This window comes from Lonchura striata, chromosome 8 (genome assembly GCF_046129695.1).
Source record: "Lonchura striata isolate bLonStr1 chromosome 8, bLonStr1.mat, whole genome shotgun sequence".
Lineage (NCBI taxonomy): Eukaryota > Metazoa > Chordata > Aves > Passeriformes > Estrildidae > Lonchura > Lonchura striata.
In genome coordinates, this window is record NC_134610.1 from 9,975,765 (window position 1) to 9,991,752 (window position 15,988).

The 15,988-nt window shown below is 43.7% G+C and overlaps 2 protein-coding genes across 2 annotated transcripts in view; both read right to left on the reverse strand.

The window, feature by feature from the left end:
* Positions 1-6,697, reverse strand: part of KALRN (kalirin RhoGEF kinase) — a 95,492-nt gene extending 88,795 nt beyond the window's left edge. Inside the window, exon 1 of the mRNA XM_021526047.2 lies at positions 6,592-6,697. Within this exon, the coding sequence (XP_021381722.2) occupies positions 6,592-6,619 (28 nt within the window). The 5' untranslated portion in view covers positions 6,620-6,697. The remainder of the gene's footprint in view (positions 1-6,591) is intronic.
* The window catches only part of LOC110468287 (kalirin), a 405,960-nt gene that overhangs the window by 24,297 nt on the left and 365,675 nt on the right, over positions 1-15,988 (reverse strand). Inside the window, exons 34-35 of the mRNA XM_021526058.3 lie at positions 8,381-8,410; positions 6,592-6,838 (exon numbers count right to left, since the gene is read on the reverse strand). Of these exons, the coding sequence (XP_021381733.1) occupies positions 6,592-6,838; positions 8,381-8,410 (277 nt within the window). The remainder of the gene's footprint in view (positions 1-6,591; positions 6,839-8,380; positions 8,411-15,988) is intronic.

A 15,988-nucleotide genomic window follows, 5' to 3' on the forward strand; every position in this document is an offset into this window, starting at 1 on the left:
AGGGATTTCACTACTGAGTTTCTCTCCAGTTTCCTTGCCAGACCAAGTACTGAACCCTTTGGCACTCTTGGGGAGTCTCAGTGGTCCACAGCATTTTAAATTCCCTCAATTTTTCTTTTTTTCAGTGATAAAAACAGCAGAGACACTGTACTGTGAAATTTGGGGTTAAGCTGACAGCAACTATGTGGATAAATTTTACCCACCCCCTGTCAGAAGGGGAAGCAAAGGCAAAGTAAACAAGAAAATTTGCAGGCCTTCTCTCTTTTAAACAAAGAATCCTGTGTTTAAAATAATAAAAATCCACTGTACAAAAGCAAAGCAACTTCCCCCAAAATAGCCTTTCCTGTTTTATCAAAGCATTCATTAAAATTGTCCTTCTCCATAAAAATAAAGGTAGAGTACTGGAGGCCTTTTGTTTTGACTAGATAACTGAAGCTGAAAGAAGCTGAAGCAATAAATATAAATGACTTTACTGGTACTTGGTATGTCCCCATGACTGAATGTAGGTGTTACTATCTGGTGATGCCATACTGAAAATAAAAAATAATGAAACAGAAATACCACCTCAGTGAAATAGGGCTATTCACAAACCATGGAACAGCCTGCACACTGTCTGCACCTTGAAAGGATGGCTCCCACAGCCTGCACATGAGCTGTGTCTGTGACTTGTAGGGGAGGACACATATTTCCAAATTATTTGTCAGTTTAGTTCTGTTTTCTTGATGTACCTGACAGGTAAAACCCCTGGTAGAGCTACAGGCATAGTGATATGAATACCCATACACAGATATGGCTCATCCTCTCAGCCTTGGCTTGGCTTACCCCTTAGACACAATGAAAATCAGATCTCATCACCCATATTTGGTGATATTTGAAATTTGGCTGCATATTTGTGCATTGTTTTTATTATTTTCAAGATAACTGTGCCCAGGAGAAGGTATAAGCATGGATAACTCCAAGGATGGACACTTTATGGGTGCCTGAGTTCTTCTGCAGGGTGATTGTGAGGTAGGGGAAAGCACAGAAGTGTGGGATCAAAGTACAGCAGCAGGGAGGGGAGCCAGGCATCAGCAGCTCTCCAGCACTGTGGCAGACACTGCCCACTGAGGTAGAAAGGAGAGAGATGATGGGGAGAGCTGTGAAGGGCCAGCAAAGTGAAGGCAGACAGACTTTGATGAGAGGAGGGAAAGCCAGCAGAGGGAAAGGATGACGTGACTGAAATAGCAAAGTGCTTTTGAATTCTTTCATCTTTATTTTCCTGCTCCTTTCACAGCTGCATGGAGCCACACTTGGATACTGAGGCAGAGCAGCAGCCCTGAGCTGGGCTGGGGCAGACCCTGATGCCAGCCCAGAGAGCTGCCATGTCCTACCACACTCGTGACCAACTTATTACAGCATCTCGACTGCAACTGAAAAGGAGTGAAAATGAGCATTTCCTGGTGTGATTTTTCTATGTAAACCATGTCTTGAACTTGTCACAAGGATGCCATGAGGCACTTAATGCCAGCAGAAGGGGTCCATGTGACCTCTCTTGAAAGACAGCATATACTACAAAATTTTGATTCTGAACACCCTTGTTGGATCAGTATCAGGAACAGAAGTGAGGGTTTGTTTTTTTAAATTTAAATTAGTCAGGTTCCCATTGCATATTTATATTGACAATGGGAGCCTGAACATTGTTTGTTTAATAGGAACCCCATGACCAGCTTATGTACCAGTTAAATCAACTGTGTTACCTAATGAAATGTTTCCTTTAGTTCACAGACTTACAAACGTTTTAATTGACTTCTCTTCATTAAGACTTTCAAAAACAGAAACAATTTCTCAGTCTCCACAAGGACAAATGAAGTTATAATGCAGCACACTAAAACTTCTAAATTGTCCTCACACAGCTCCCCTGGGATATCAGGAGTCATTACCATGGAATATGTTTGCAACAGAGATTGTTTAAAACACAACTGAGAAAGTGCTTGAGCCAATGCAGATCACAATTTAAAGCTCAACAGGAACAAGGATATAACAAAAGCAGCCTAAACTCTTTTCCCGCACTGAAACCCAGGATGTTCTTAAAAAACAGAGATGTGGGAAGAAACAATTATGCTTTTCCCTACACAGATGATTCTTCTGAGATCAGGAACTGGAGGAAAGAGTCTTTCAAATACAGCTAGAGCTGGATTAGTGTCACCAGCTTTGCACACTAATGCATTAAATGACCTGCTCTTTCCCACGTGGAGAAATTGCCAAAATGCAGGTCTCAGTGTGACCTCTTTTTTATTGATACCACTCTTCTCACCAGCCTGGTTAAAGCCTTATTCTGCTTCCTGCTGTCCCAGCCCAGCCTGCCATGGGACCTCCCAGCCCCAGGTTCTCTCAGGCTGTGGGTGGCCCCCAAATATGGGAGCTGTGACTGGCACAACACCAAAACTCTCATCCCTCCTGCCCAAAGCCTGGTGCTCTGCCAGTGACTCCTGGACAAAGTGATCCATATGGGAAACACAGGCAAGATGGTAACATACACCCTGCAAGATCTATGTTTCCTCCTCCTCTGAAAAAATCCAACTCTTTGTCAGTTTGCTCTGGTACAAGGACCCACCACTGCCACCACAGCCCTGCTGTTAAGTGGACTTCAGCCTGCACAGCAAGATGTTTGCACAGCATCTTAAAAATATATATTCCTCCTCTCCTCCAGAGAGATGCACCAAACAAATTATCCAGTGGGCAGGATCTGCTTTGGGGTCCTGAATAGGACCCTCCTCTCATGTATCATCAATCCAAAACAAATGCCATGAAACCCTGTCTCTTTTTTAATGTCCTCTTTTTCTTTTTGTGATGGAGGTTGCTTAAAATTACTGCAAGAACCAACCTCTGTTTTTCTTTGAGTTACCCCATGTGCTTGATGTTACAAGAAAAGACCTGTGTAAAGGGTTATCAGATAATGACTTTTAAGACCAAGATTTCATCTTATTTTTTCATGGGCCAAATTCAAATTGGAAATCACTCAAAGTTAACAGGTTGCCACCAGGAATATGCTTGGCTCAGTGGGCTTAATGAAGGTCATTAAATTGCTTTCTATCCAAGTACATTTCTCTCTCAAATTGAAATTTATAGCTTAATACCTTAGAGCTCAGTTACAGGATAAAAGAGACAGAAATAAAAGGCACAGCTTTCCTGCATATATTCATATGGGATAGTTCAAACAGAGCTTCATTTCTAGTACCAGAGATCTTTCTTTTTCCTTCCTAGGAATACTAGTCAGAAAAAAATCCATCCTACAAATTCTGGAGCCCAGTAACAGAGACTGCAGACAAATTCCTTTTACTCAGTCATCTGTATATCACTTGCAAAAGGTTGATCCCAGAAACCTGTTTGCCTTTTTTCAGAGGGTAATTGCAAACACTGTCAGATCATCAGAAAGGAAGGACAGGCAGGAGGATACTTGTGCTCTGGGCTGTAGTCAGGTTATGAAAAAATCAAATGTGTATCCTCCAAAGGAACACAGCCAGGAGTCAGACGGAAGGCTGGGAGACCAGTCCTTAAAGCCTCTGCATTCTTAATGATCAACAAGAGAGATCTGTACAGATATTTCATTACAAAAGGTAGGAAATGTTGTCTTCTGGGTGTGTTCCATTATATTCACACCATGCCTTTCCTTTTGCAGTATTTTATGTTAATTCACCACCGATTTTCAAAGGAATGGTGTAAAAGAGTGAGAGCCAGACAGAGCACATGTTCAGTTGTGAAGTTTGGCTTTGCATTTCTAGTGGCTTTCAGTTGGACTGTTCAGAAAGGCTTTGTGAGGACTTGCTTTACAAAATGTTCTGGTGACCCCACCAAATCATTCAAGCCTTCATCTATTCAGATGTTGGCTGACATATTACTTTTGTTAATTTTTCATTTTAAGGACAATAGGTAGCTTTTATGAGCCATGATTTACATTTATCCTCCATCATTACTTATAATAGGACCAAACAGAGTAATTTGCCGTTTCTGTCTATGAAGATGTAACTATGTTTTGATACTTTGCAAAACTGTATATTTCTAAAATACATGGTAAATACTATTGTTAGAAATGTTAACTTTTGAGTGCAGGTGCTTTCTCTTATTGAAATTACTTGTGCTTGTAAAAGCAAAGAATTATGTGCCTTGGTAAGTGTAAGCAAAATGCAGCTATTAACCTGCTTTCTGCAACGGTGTATGTTTACATACTTGAAGCAGACCAGGAGCATCATCAATGTTGATATAAGATGTGCTAGCCTTTGTTCTGGGCTGTAGAGAAAGGTAAGATTTTGTGGACGCCTAGACCAAGGGATTCTGCATCTAACCAGTGCCAAAACTCTACTGGAAGTAGAGAAGGGCACAACTATGAATAGTCAGAAACCATTTGTCATGCTAATCTTTCCAGAACCTCATAAGACCAGCAGGCTCTTTCAGCAGCTACTGCATTTTCCCCTTTAAACTTACTCCTTTCTTCATTCCCAGCATCTGTTCTTTCAGTTTAAACAATTTCCTGTTTTCCTAATAGAGGGAGAACTGATTAGACACAGAGCCTATTTGCTGTACACTGGCCAAAATTGTGGACTGGGTGGTTATTTTTATTATTTCTAGCTGCACTTCTGGAGATCCCATTAATTCTGAGGCTCCCTGATACAGCTTTGGTATGTGCAGGAAGAAAATTGAGGCCAAGGGGGAAAGAGATATAAAGGAAATAAAGGCCATGAACACACGGCTGGAGCCAGCCTGCCCCAGACTCCCTTGCTCAGGGATGCTGGGCCAAGAGGCAGCTCCAGCCTGGGAGCAGTGGCAGCGTGTTAGGTGAGAAAACCTGCCCAGATGCAGGCAGAGCATGCCAGCAAAGCCTTGCTGCTCTGCTGACACAGCCTGGTGGCTTCCAGCTATCAGTGGGCACGGGTCCACCAGCCACAGCCCAGCACTGTACCCATCCCTCCCTGCCTGGGGCACAGTTGTGCCCTGAAGCTCACACAGTCATGCCAAAAGCTGAGTCTCCATGTCCCCTGCCAGCCTTCAGCCCCTGCCCCACCCCAGAATTTCCTGCTTTCATTTTCACAGCCTACTCTTGCAATGTTGAAGTTTTATTTCATTTAAGGAAAAGCTCTACAACCTGACACTCCCAGATGTGGTTTGAGTGGTGTTTCACAGTGCCCTGGAGCAGAGACACAAGCCCAGCTGCTGGACCACGCACACAGCAGACACGTCCCCAGCTTCCTGTGAGCCATGCCAGCCAGTGACTGCTCTTACACAGACCAGGCTGATTTTCAGCTTTACCTTTCTGTTAAGTCACAGATAATTTTTGTGTAAGCAACTGCAGCACTTCTCAGCTGAGGGCCAGGACAGGCTCCTGTGGCAGCAGCAGCAGCAGCAGGGCCCTGGGAATGGAGCAGCAGAAGAGCTGCCAGCGGGTCTAAGAAGTGCATGAGGAGTTTGGAGCTCACACTGCAGACAGAGCTGACAGCTGAGGGGATCAAATCTGAGAGAAGCTGAGCTCTTGTCCCCCGGGTTTGGATCAGATCCTCTTGCAGGGAAACTCTGATAGCAGACTCTGGCCCCACAGCACTGCTCTGTCCTGGGCATGTGTCCCACTCCCAGCCTCTGCAGCGGGAGCGCAGGCAGGGAGTGAGGACAAACTATAGCTCAGTTTCAGTGCTTTTTCTCCAAACAAACAAAACCACAGAGCCTAACTTGCTCAAGAAACAATGGATCAAATTCTATTTCTCTTAATGCTGAGTGGAAAAAGAATTTAAAAAGACAGTTCAGGTTGCTGGCTTCCAGTCAGGAGTGGGATGATAGGAACCTTTCCTCCCTGGACATTACTTGTGTTGTGCATGGCCAGAAGTGGGGCCATAGCCAAAAGGAGACCTGCTCTGGCCACACTTAGCTGAAGCAATCCTGGTCTATCAGTCTGGAGCATCTCCTAAGCCTGGTTGAATGGATGCTGTATGTGGGACACACATTGCTCAGAACAGAACATCAACTAAAGAGGCCACAGACACCACAGAGACAAACAATATTCACCACTTGTTGTGAGTGAAACCCCAGCTCTCAGGGTAATACCAGAGATGTGTTTTGTTCCACACTTACTGTAAAGGATTCTTTCCCCATTGCACTGTGCCATTACACACAACGTCTCCAGTTCACAAGTGCTCACTGGTGGCCTCTTTGCATTTACAGACGAGGATATACTAAAAGAACATGAGCTAGTGTGCACTTTGGCAATCATAATATAACATATCCACAATTGGGGGCATCCTGAGTATATAGACAGCATGGTTTTCCCTTTTTCTAGGCCTTTAGGCACTGAAAACAGTCCCTCTGTTGTTTAAAAGTCTTATATTTATCCAGAATCTCAAGACAATGATTACCACATAGCATAAGACGCACATGTACAAACACTGATTCATGGACATGGAGTCAGGCTAGTGCTGTGCCCATTCACAGGGACCTGGGAACAAAACTCACCAAGGACTGGACAGCCTTTTACCCACTGACTGCAGGAGCAGCCCAAGCAGCTTTGCACTTACATGATACAAAAGGGGAGACCCAAAACAATCTTCAGCCAGCTGGGCTGTTGCCTACCTTTTCCTGAAGGGAAGAAGCAATCCATCTCCACGCTGCTGCGGGAATGGGAGATGCAGAGAGAGCTGCTGGGGACCAGACCCTCCTGTGGCGGGCTCCTCTCCGTGGTCCTCACCAAGCACCAGCCTGGCCTCTCACTGGGCCTCTCCAGCAGCTCCACTGTCTGCCCCACCTGAATGCTCAGCTCGCTGCTGTGGCCCGCTGTAAAGTCCTGGAGCACCACAGTTAGTTCACACCCTCCAGACAACTGCCCAGGTTCAACAGGGAGGAAAAAAAAAAAAAAAAAAGGAATAGATGTTAGCGAGGGTAGGATGAAAGCAAATCATCTCTGCATCATATTTACACTGGCAAAGAAAGGATTTGTGTTCCTTAGAAGCCAAGTTAATAATTTGTTTTGTCAAAGTTCAACACGTTGTGCCCCTGGTTTCCTTTGCTTCTTATTGATTTTGCTGGGCTGAAGTGAGACACCAAAGCTACCCACCCAGTAACCTTTTGAATGTTAGCTGTGGGGGAGTTTTTGAGCTGTGAATCTTCTAGCTGTGAGTGTCCATCAGAAACCCTGGGGTTTTTTTGTTGCTTTAATTTCTGGGTCACTTTCTAGCTTGGCAATAGCCCAGGATGCCTCAGTGCTGAGCTTCATGGTGTGACAACTCCCAGCTCATTCCTCTAGAGCAAGGCACATCCCACTGGCCACCAGAGCAGTGAGGAAACAGCTTCTCTTTTCTTGGAAGGCAAGAAATGTACCCTCATCTTCCCAAAGCTGCTCTTGGGACCTCTTGGGAGGTATGAAATCCTGATGGGGCAGATCAGAAAAGCTCCTCCCATGCTCTCTGATGGAACCCAGAGGTGTAAATATATAAACACAGAGTGATTGATTATATGCTGACTTTCAGGATTTGTACCTAGGAATAAATGTAACATTTTACTTCCGTACTGAGTGCTGGAACTGCTGCTTTCCTTCAGCCTCACACCCTGTGATTTTCAAAGGACAACAGTGGTCTGTGTAACCACAGTCCCTGTATAGCCAGGGACTGGGAATATAAGCATTTGTGTGCACATAAAGAAGTGATTGTACAGGTTTGTTTTTAACAAAGCTTGGGTTTTTTTAAACGGAATTGGATCTCAGAATTGGATCCTTGCATGTCTAAAAAGGTGTGAGAATAAATCTAAGTTTTTCTGGCCTGAGGAATCTTTCTTAATGCTCCTCTGCAATGTGGATTTCTTGCTGCCTGCCTGTTGTTAGACTCACTTTCTCTGTCCTGTGTGCTGCATGCTTCTCCGAGGTATGCAGGAATCTTTGGGGTCCTTACTCCAGTGTCAAATTTGATAGAAGTTTTGATAGAAATTAGTTCACTGATTCAAAAGTTATTAAGATGTGGATAGTAAACAAGCATAATACTATAAACTTCATTTTCTTAGGATATGAAGCTAAAACCAAGGATATTCTACAACAATTTTAAATGAATGACTTGTAAACCCAACTGAATTGGAAGAAATCTTGTCAGATGCAGAGTAACTGTGGAATTAGTAAAAATTTCTCAGCTTGAATGTGGGAGCCCTTGAGGAGAGCACACAGATCTCTATAGACTTCACTCTTGAGCTGGCACAGTCTCAAAATCCCTTAGCTCAGCCCAAGCAGCCCCAGAACACACTCCCATGGGAACAGCCTGTCTCCCCACTCAGTGGCACAGGGGATTTTGTGTCCAATGCAGATGTGAAAGGCATCCCACTCACAGGGGTGATATTCACAATTACAGAAAGGGGTCAGTGGACAAGGACTGGTTCTCACCTGTCCTGTGTCTCTGCCGTAGACGAAATGCTAGATTTGGGGAAGAAGAAGGAAATATTTCTCTGAAAGATTATTTGTAAGTAAATAGAAAAAAACAAACAAAACAAACCATGGCAGCTGTTTGAGGCCGTTCAGACCAAGTGCTGGCATTAATCCTGGCAGAAGGAGCTCAGGGCACCAATGACAGTGCACAAGGGGTCAGTGGAGCACCTAGCTGGCAGCTTATCAGCAAACCCACCACTCAGCATGCTGACAATCTCTCCATAACTGGAGAACAGACATTCACAGGAATGGTAAGAATGAGATACTGCTATAATATTTGCTGAGGTTTCTTTGCTGTGGACTAATATGAAGAGTAGAAAATCTTCCTGACCCAATATAGGATATGATTTGGCATGGTGTGGGATATTTAAGACAGGAAGAGAAAAACTGATTACTTCTTGCTAAATACACAGACACATCTTACCAAAAGTGATGGATTTCTCCTAATTCTTCCACTATTCCATGCCAAGTAGACTTTCTTTCTCCCAAATTATGCTATCTATGATATCTTCTCTGAAAATAATCAAATCTCTCCTTCTTTCAGGGCAAAATGTGAACAAATACTCTGCTCTATCAGCTTCTCTCCCACAGAGCTGTTTAGAGCATTCCATACCCTGTCCCGGAGTACCACTAGGTGTCCGTGTTCACCATCACACAGCAACTGAATTTGCTATAAATAATTAACTCTTGCTTGTCCTCGAGGTGCTTATCTAAGAACGAGATGCAGTGCCTGGACATGAAGGAACTGGTTCAGACAGCATCCCCAGACTCATTGCTTTCAATTATATGGGCAGAGGATGTTCCAGAATGTTAAAAGCAATTGTCTTCAGATGGTTCAGATTGAATTTTGAAAAAGAAGTAATTTTCATTGCTTAAGCAGGAAAGGTGAATAAGCCTGGGCATATTCCAGGGAAAAAGCCTGGTCAAGAAACACGTGGGAAAGTTTAGGACAAACGAGGCACATCCCAGGAAGCATCAGCCTGGGCAGTGCTGCCCTAAGCAGCTCCCTGCCCTCCTCTCTGGGGGCTGAGGGGCAGCTGGCCTAACATCAGTTTATGCCTTGTCATCCCTTCCAAAAGAACCAAACATCTGTGACACAAACACGTGCTCCAGTCTGGGCAACACCTGTAAATGTTGTCTCAGTGGAGGCAGGTGTGCTCCATGCAGGTACCTCGGGTACCTTCCAGCTCTGTGTGCCTGTTTCCTTTGCTTCGTTATAACAAAAAGTCAATAGAATGAGAACAGGAAGCGATCACCCCCTGGAGGAGCTCCTGGGCACCTGGTGTGACATCAAATTCTGCCTCAGCAGACAAGATTCTTGCTCCCCCCACCTTCAGACCACACCTTTGGTGTGTGAGGGAGGGAGCTTGCTTCCCTCAGCTCCCTGGAAGCCTGAATATCCCTGAAGGCACATGAATTTATATGATTTGCTGCTCCAGGTTCTGCTGCATGGAAATGTGGACCAGGGCTTCCACATGCTCCGACTGACTGGCTGGAGCCAGTGCTAAAATAACACATTTCCAGGGAAAGAGCCCCTCTTTGGCAGGTGGAATTAAGCAGTTTCCCTTTTTCACCTGCACCTTTTTCAGGTAGGTGCAGGTGGTAAATACAAGCAGTTAGCTCAGGGAGAGCCCACAGATCATTTTTAGGTGCCAGCTCCAAAGAACAAAAAAGGGAACAGATCATTTTTAGGTGCCAGCTCCAAAGAACAGAACCCTTCCTGTTGCCCAAGGGCTTCCAAGTATTTCCCAGGCCCGTTCCATGTCTTACATACCACCACACCACAAAGAACATTTTCTTCCCAAATTAACCCACAGCAAAGTAATCTCTCTGGAAAACTTATGATATACTAATATGTATGCAACTTGTAAGCCACTGAGGAATAATGCAAATACATCTGATTCCCGATGACAGAAATTATTTCACCTACAAAGTGATCACTCAAGCTGTTAGTTAGGTACTTAATTTGATTTTAGAGAACAATTTTCCAGCTTCAGAGTAGTATATCATGCTTCCCTCCACACCGGAGCATGGAAATAAGAATATAGATGGACTGCTGGTTTCTCACACGTATTGCATTTGTTTTGGAAGGAAAATAGAGAGTGCCCTTGGGGTTGAAATTCACAGGTAAATGGCTTCACATTTTAACATAAAATGTTCACTTTTATTATTCCTGTGATTAAAACCACTATTAAAGCCACAGAATGGATATATTTAGAACCCAGACAGCACTCTAATCTGTATATGGCACAACGAGACACACACATTAAAATAAAAATAACAATGCAACATGCCTTTGCAGAGCACAAGGCATAACTGAAAGATCTGACACAAGGACAGATCTAACAAATTAAACAGCAAGCAACAGCCTTAAAATCAGGAAGAAAAGGAAATGGTAGAAGCAAATAGCAAAATGTAATGAGGAAGCAAGAGGGCTGTATGTCCTGAGAGAAGCTGGCAGGAGCCCCAGCCTGTCTCCACAGTGCCTGCCATCAGCAAACCATCTCCCATCCTCTGCCTTCACAAGTTCCTGGGCTAGAAAACATCACTGTGCATTCCGTATGTAAATGTTTTCATCATGATATTCTAATCTAGGGGTCAAATCTGAGCTGGAGGGGAGCCCTGCCCATTCACCAGTGCGGGCTTGGGATCTCCCTCTCTGCTGCAGGAAGCTGCTCACAAACCTCAGAACAATGATGTGAGCAGTTCATGTCAGACATGACATCATGTCAGAGCCACACGAGCCTTTCTGCTCCTGGGAACACCCACTCCAGCGCCAATCAGCTGCTGGAGAGTGAAGTGCAAGCAAAGAAAATGATCCCAGGCATGGTCACATCCTGCTGCGAGTGTCCAGGCTGCTCCAAGAGCAGGAGCCAGCTCAGCTCCAGGGACAGCAGGTACTGCTCAGGGCAGGATGGCCATGAGATTGTCCTTCCTGAGCCACAATGTGTGTGTGTGGCCACTGTGCACGTGTTTCATTTTCAGGCACAAAGCAGCAGCCAGAGGAAGCAAGGCTGAACACCAGAGGCATATTCGTCATCATAGTGCAGATGGAAAACACCTACCAGGTCACAGGCTGCCCTTCCTTCCCTCAAATAAATCCCTAAAATAGATCTTAAGTAGTACTAAGTCCACTCCAGGTGAAAATGAAGTGGGCATGGTTAGCTTTCCAACAGGGGGAGCAGGTATTTGGAGGCAGGTGTCTGAAGTCTAAGTGTTTTGAAATATGCCAACACTGCTGTGGAAACCCACACAAGCTGGTTATTTACATCTATTCAAGAGGACACAGAGCTCAGCTAGTTTAAACAAAGCATTTTGTGTGCTGCAGCACTACGGCCTAATATAAATTGCTAGTTTTCTGTTGCTTTTAGGCTTTCTCTCTGGTTCTGGATGAAAGCCAATTTTGAATAGAAACATTTAGTCCCCATAAACAGCCTATTTCAAGAGGGTGAGAGAGGCAGTAGGAGAAAGAATGGGATTTGCATTCTTACCAAGAGATTAAAAAAAGTGAATAAAACCACTTAGATTTTCTGTCTGCACTGAAATAAATCCAGGACCTGTCAATTTAGCTGGGAGACAGACATGAGAAATCTTATCCCCCATGGAGTTATTTGTGAACATTTCTGTAATTTCATAGAGATTCTCTTTTTAATAGGAGGTTAGAGAGTGAGAGGTTGAATTCAAAAAAAGCCTTCCAGGAATTTCAGTGCTAGAGAATTGCTTTAGTTTTTTTTACTCTATACCAGGTTCTGTTTGGAGTGTGAACTCTGAGTTACCCATGTTTCTCACTCTAAAACCTCTTCTGGCAATGCTGGTGGATGCTTTGCTGCATCTCTTCAGGGCTGGTTTTGTGAAGACAGGCTGTATTTCAGAAGCTATGGGCTAACCAGGAATAACCTGCTACAGTCAGTATCATTGCTCTGGACTGAATAGCTCTGAATTGAAAATTCAGTGGAAAATACCTGACCCATCTGAATCCTTCTTAGTCCTCAGGTCCCATCTTCCATGAAGAGGGAATTGGTGCTTCCCACTCTTTCTGCTTTGTCTGACTCAACAGAGAGGATCAGTGCTTGATCCCCAGGGGAAGGTCTGTTTATATTTAGGTAATTCATCAAACACATGGCTGGGATAATGGTGACATCCAATGGGCCAAATGTAGCATCTTTGCTCCTCTCAACAAGGGGATATAACAGAGGCCATCTGGGTGTGCAGCATTATAAATATAAACACAGCAAGTTATTCCACAGCAGGAAGAATCGACAAATGGCACGTGGGACATATAAATATGCTAAAGGAAAGGAAATCTGGTGTTATGGTCTCAAACAGTACATACCTTTCCAGCATCTCTTGCTGGAGTTCCTATTAGACAACCATATCCTGACTCTGCTGGATTTTGGACTCTGGCACATGCTGACATCTGCAGAACAGCTTGAATGGAGCTGTCTGAATTATTTCTGGAGCCTTTTTCCAGAAAGTAAGACTAAAGCTGATCCAAATTAAACAGCATTTCTAGCTATAAAAATGCTTTTGAAGATAAAGACAACCAGATTCACTTTGTTTCATGCAACAAATTGAACCAGAGCATGCCTGTGTTTGATCTGAGGGTTTCCTCATGGCATTTGGCTCAGAGAGCTGGTACCCAAATTCCATTCTTTCCCCTTCCCTGGAGAAGCACAAAATGGAGCAGATATCTGTGCTCCTCAGTGACACACAGCCAGCACATCTGGCTCCAAAACCCTTTGGTTTTGGAGGGTAAGCAAGGCAGATGGCTGGACCCCTCCAAGGTAAACCCTACCTGCTGGTCTTTTGCAGCCACAAGATGTTCTAAACCAATGCAGGGTTTATAAAAATGCAAGAAGAGACTAAAATCAGGGAGCTGACTAGCTGTTTTCTTTCATGTGTGGCACCTTTTTGAACCAGGAATCAAGAATTCCAGTCACCGATAATTCATCAGACACCAACTCCTGAGACACTCTTAGCAAGTACACAAAATCTGATCATGTATTCTGGTCAGGAACTTTGTGAAACACCTCCAGGTATAAGCAGCAGAGGCAAATGTGCACAGTAAAAAGTCTTCATTCACAGCTGATGAGTTTAAAATAGAAACCCAGCTGCTGGCATCACATACCTGGTACTGATGGAAAAGAAGGATTTGAGGCTGATGGAAGTTTTAGAAACACAAGGGATAAGAAAATAAGCCCTTGCAAAAGGTGGGTTATATGAATATCTGTCTTTATCTAAGTGGGGCGTTCTGCCCTGAGCAGAATTTTGAGAAGGGACACCAAAAGATCTTCCAGAAACCTTCCTCCTTCCACAGTGCTCCCAGCTCAGTATGACCCCACTATTTGTTTCTCAGCAAGGAACCTACAGATTCACTGATATCAACATAAGGAAATAATTAGGTCCTTAATTAACCACCTCAGCTTTTAAATTACACTAAAAGTAAACAGTTACCTGAAGAACTGTGAACAGGGGTTCACAGTAACCAGAGGAGAAATCTCAGATGGCTCTCTTGGGAAGGAAACAAATGATATAATTGTAAATGAAAAAAAGCACTAACAACTTTAGAACAAAGTACCAGAACTTTAGACCAAAGTAAATCTTAGTTTGTACACTAGATCAGATTTGCTTAATACACATATCCCCAGATTATATTTCCTTTATAATCTGGATAATTATTTTAAATTAGTACACTTCTGTCTGCACAGTTAGACTTTTAATGAACTTATGAAAAGTGATATAATTTCAATCAAACCCAAGAGATCTCCCTCTCCTTGTCAAGTAAAAAGTAGACATTTCCAGGACAAGAAGTTGTAGATTGCTTCAAAGCTGTGTTTTCCTGGTCCTGCTATAAGAAGTGAGGGCTTGAAGGAAGAAAAGGGATAATCTTATATTCTCTCCCACACCTCTGCCAGCATGCAGGAATCATGATTTAGTAGCCAAGTACCACTGTGGTTTAGACACAAATAAGATTGATTACAGTAGATAGATATCATCTCCAGTGACAGCCATACCCAGCAGACCCTCTGCTGACCTTCACTGACCTGCCCCAGGTGCTCTGGACTCTGCTAAACACCCCCCTCTCCTGCAATCAATGCTGGATATCTGAAGGCAGCATGGATGGGGAGCCCAGCACACAGAAACACAAAAGCCTGCCCTCATGCCTGGTAGCATCATAGGAAACCACAGCATCCCTCCTTCAGGGATATTAACTCTCTCAAAATGGGTGTGGATCACAGAGAAACCAAAACCATGATGAAGTACTTAAAATATCCTCTGATGGTTTTTTTGCCTAAATTGATGAATTCACAGAACAGATGTTTGACATAAAACTGGCTTTGTTTTTAATTGGAGGAGATTATTTAAACTATGTCTAAGCCATATGGTCTTGTAAGCCTGATTCCCCTCTGCCATTGCTGGAGAGACCAGCCTGGCATCCCTCTCTGTTTCCAAGTCATTTCCTTTATACAGATTTAATAGCTGCTATTTTTTTATTATTATTATTGGTCCCTAGGTCCCATTACTGTAAATCAGGGCCTTAGGCCCAAAATTGATTCAAAGGTGGATTTGGACAAGCTGCTTTGCATGATTTTCAGTACTAGGCTGGTTTAATAGAACATAAAGGGGAATGCAGATGTGAATACATAAAACACTTTGGGAGGAATGGTGACAGTAAGTGGTGTTCATCTCCAAGCCTGTGGCAAGCACATTTCTCTCCCTCTCAGGATTTTCATAGAGGTGCACAGAGAGAAATGAAAGAGAAAACAATTTCTATTTCTGCTCCTTGTTTTTCCTATGTGGAATGTGTTTGGAGAATTGTTTACCTGGAGTGAGTGCTTGATTAGATTCTGGTGAGGATTGTTTGAGCTGATGGCCAATCCAACCCACCTGGGGCTGGACTATCAGAGAGGGTCACAAGTTGGGTTAGAGTCAGAGAAAGTAGTATGTAGTTTTAGTATCCTCCTTTTATATAGTATATTGATGTATTTTAGCATAGTTATAATAAAGAAATAATTCAGCCTTCTGAATTGAGTCAGACATCATCATTCCTTCCCATTGGGTTTGCCTGCATTTACAATACAAGCCACTAAAGGAAGACCTGGTTCTGGCTGGCACATTTTCCTGCCCCTTTTCCCCTTGCAAGTGTCACACTGAAGACAGTGAATTTTCAGAGGGATGTAGTACACTCTAGAAAAACCACAGATGTTACCAAATGACTGAAAGAAGGAGCTGGGTGCCAAGCAGGCTTCAGGCTGGAAGAACTTGTGATGGTTGAGGGCATCCTAATGATCTGCTTCAGCTCAATCTTCCCATTAATCATCACATAACACCAGGTCACTGCTGCTGCAGAAAGGCTGCAGGGGTGATCTCTGCTTGAAGCAAAGCCAACCTTGAGTGGGAGAGTTTGCAAAACTGTTGCATACCAATACCCTCAGACAGTGTTTGGCACTGAGGAAAAAAGAACTTGGGAGAGATGATCACTTGTGTTGGAGTCCTCCCTACTCCTTGCCTTGCCCACTGCACCCTCTGAGCCTTTCCAGCATTGCTGCAGGATCTTCAGCCCAT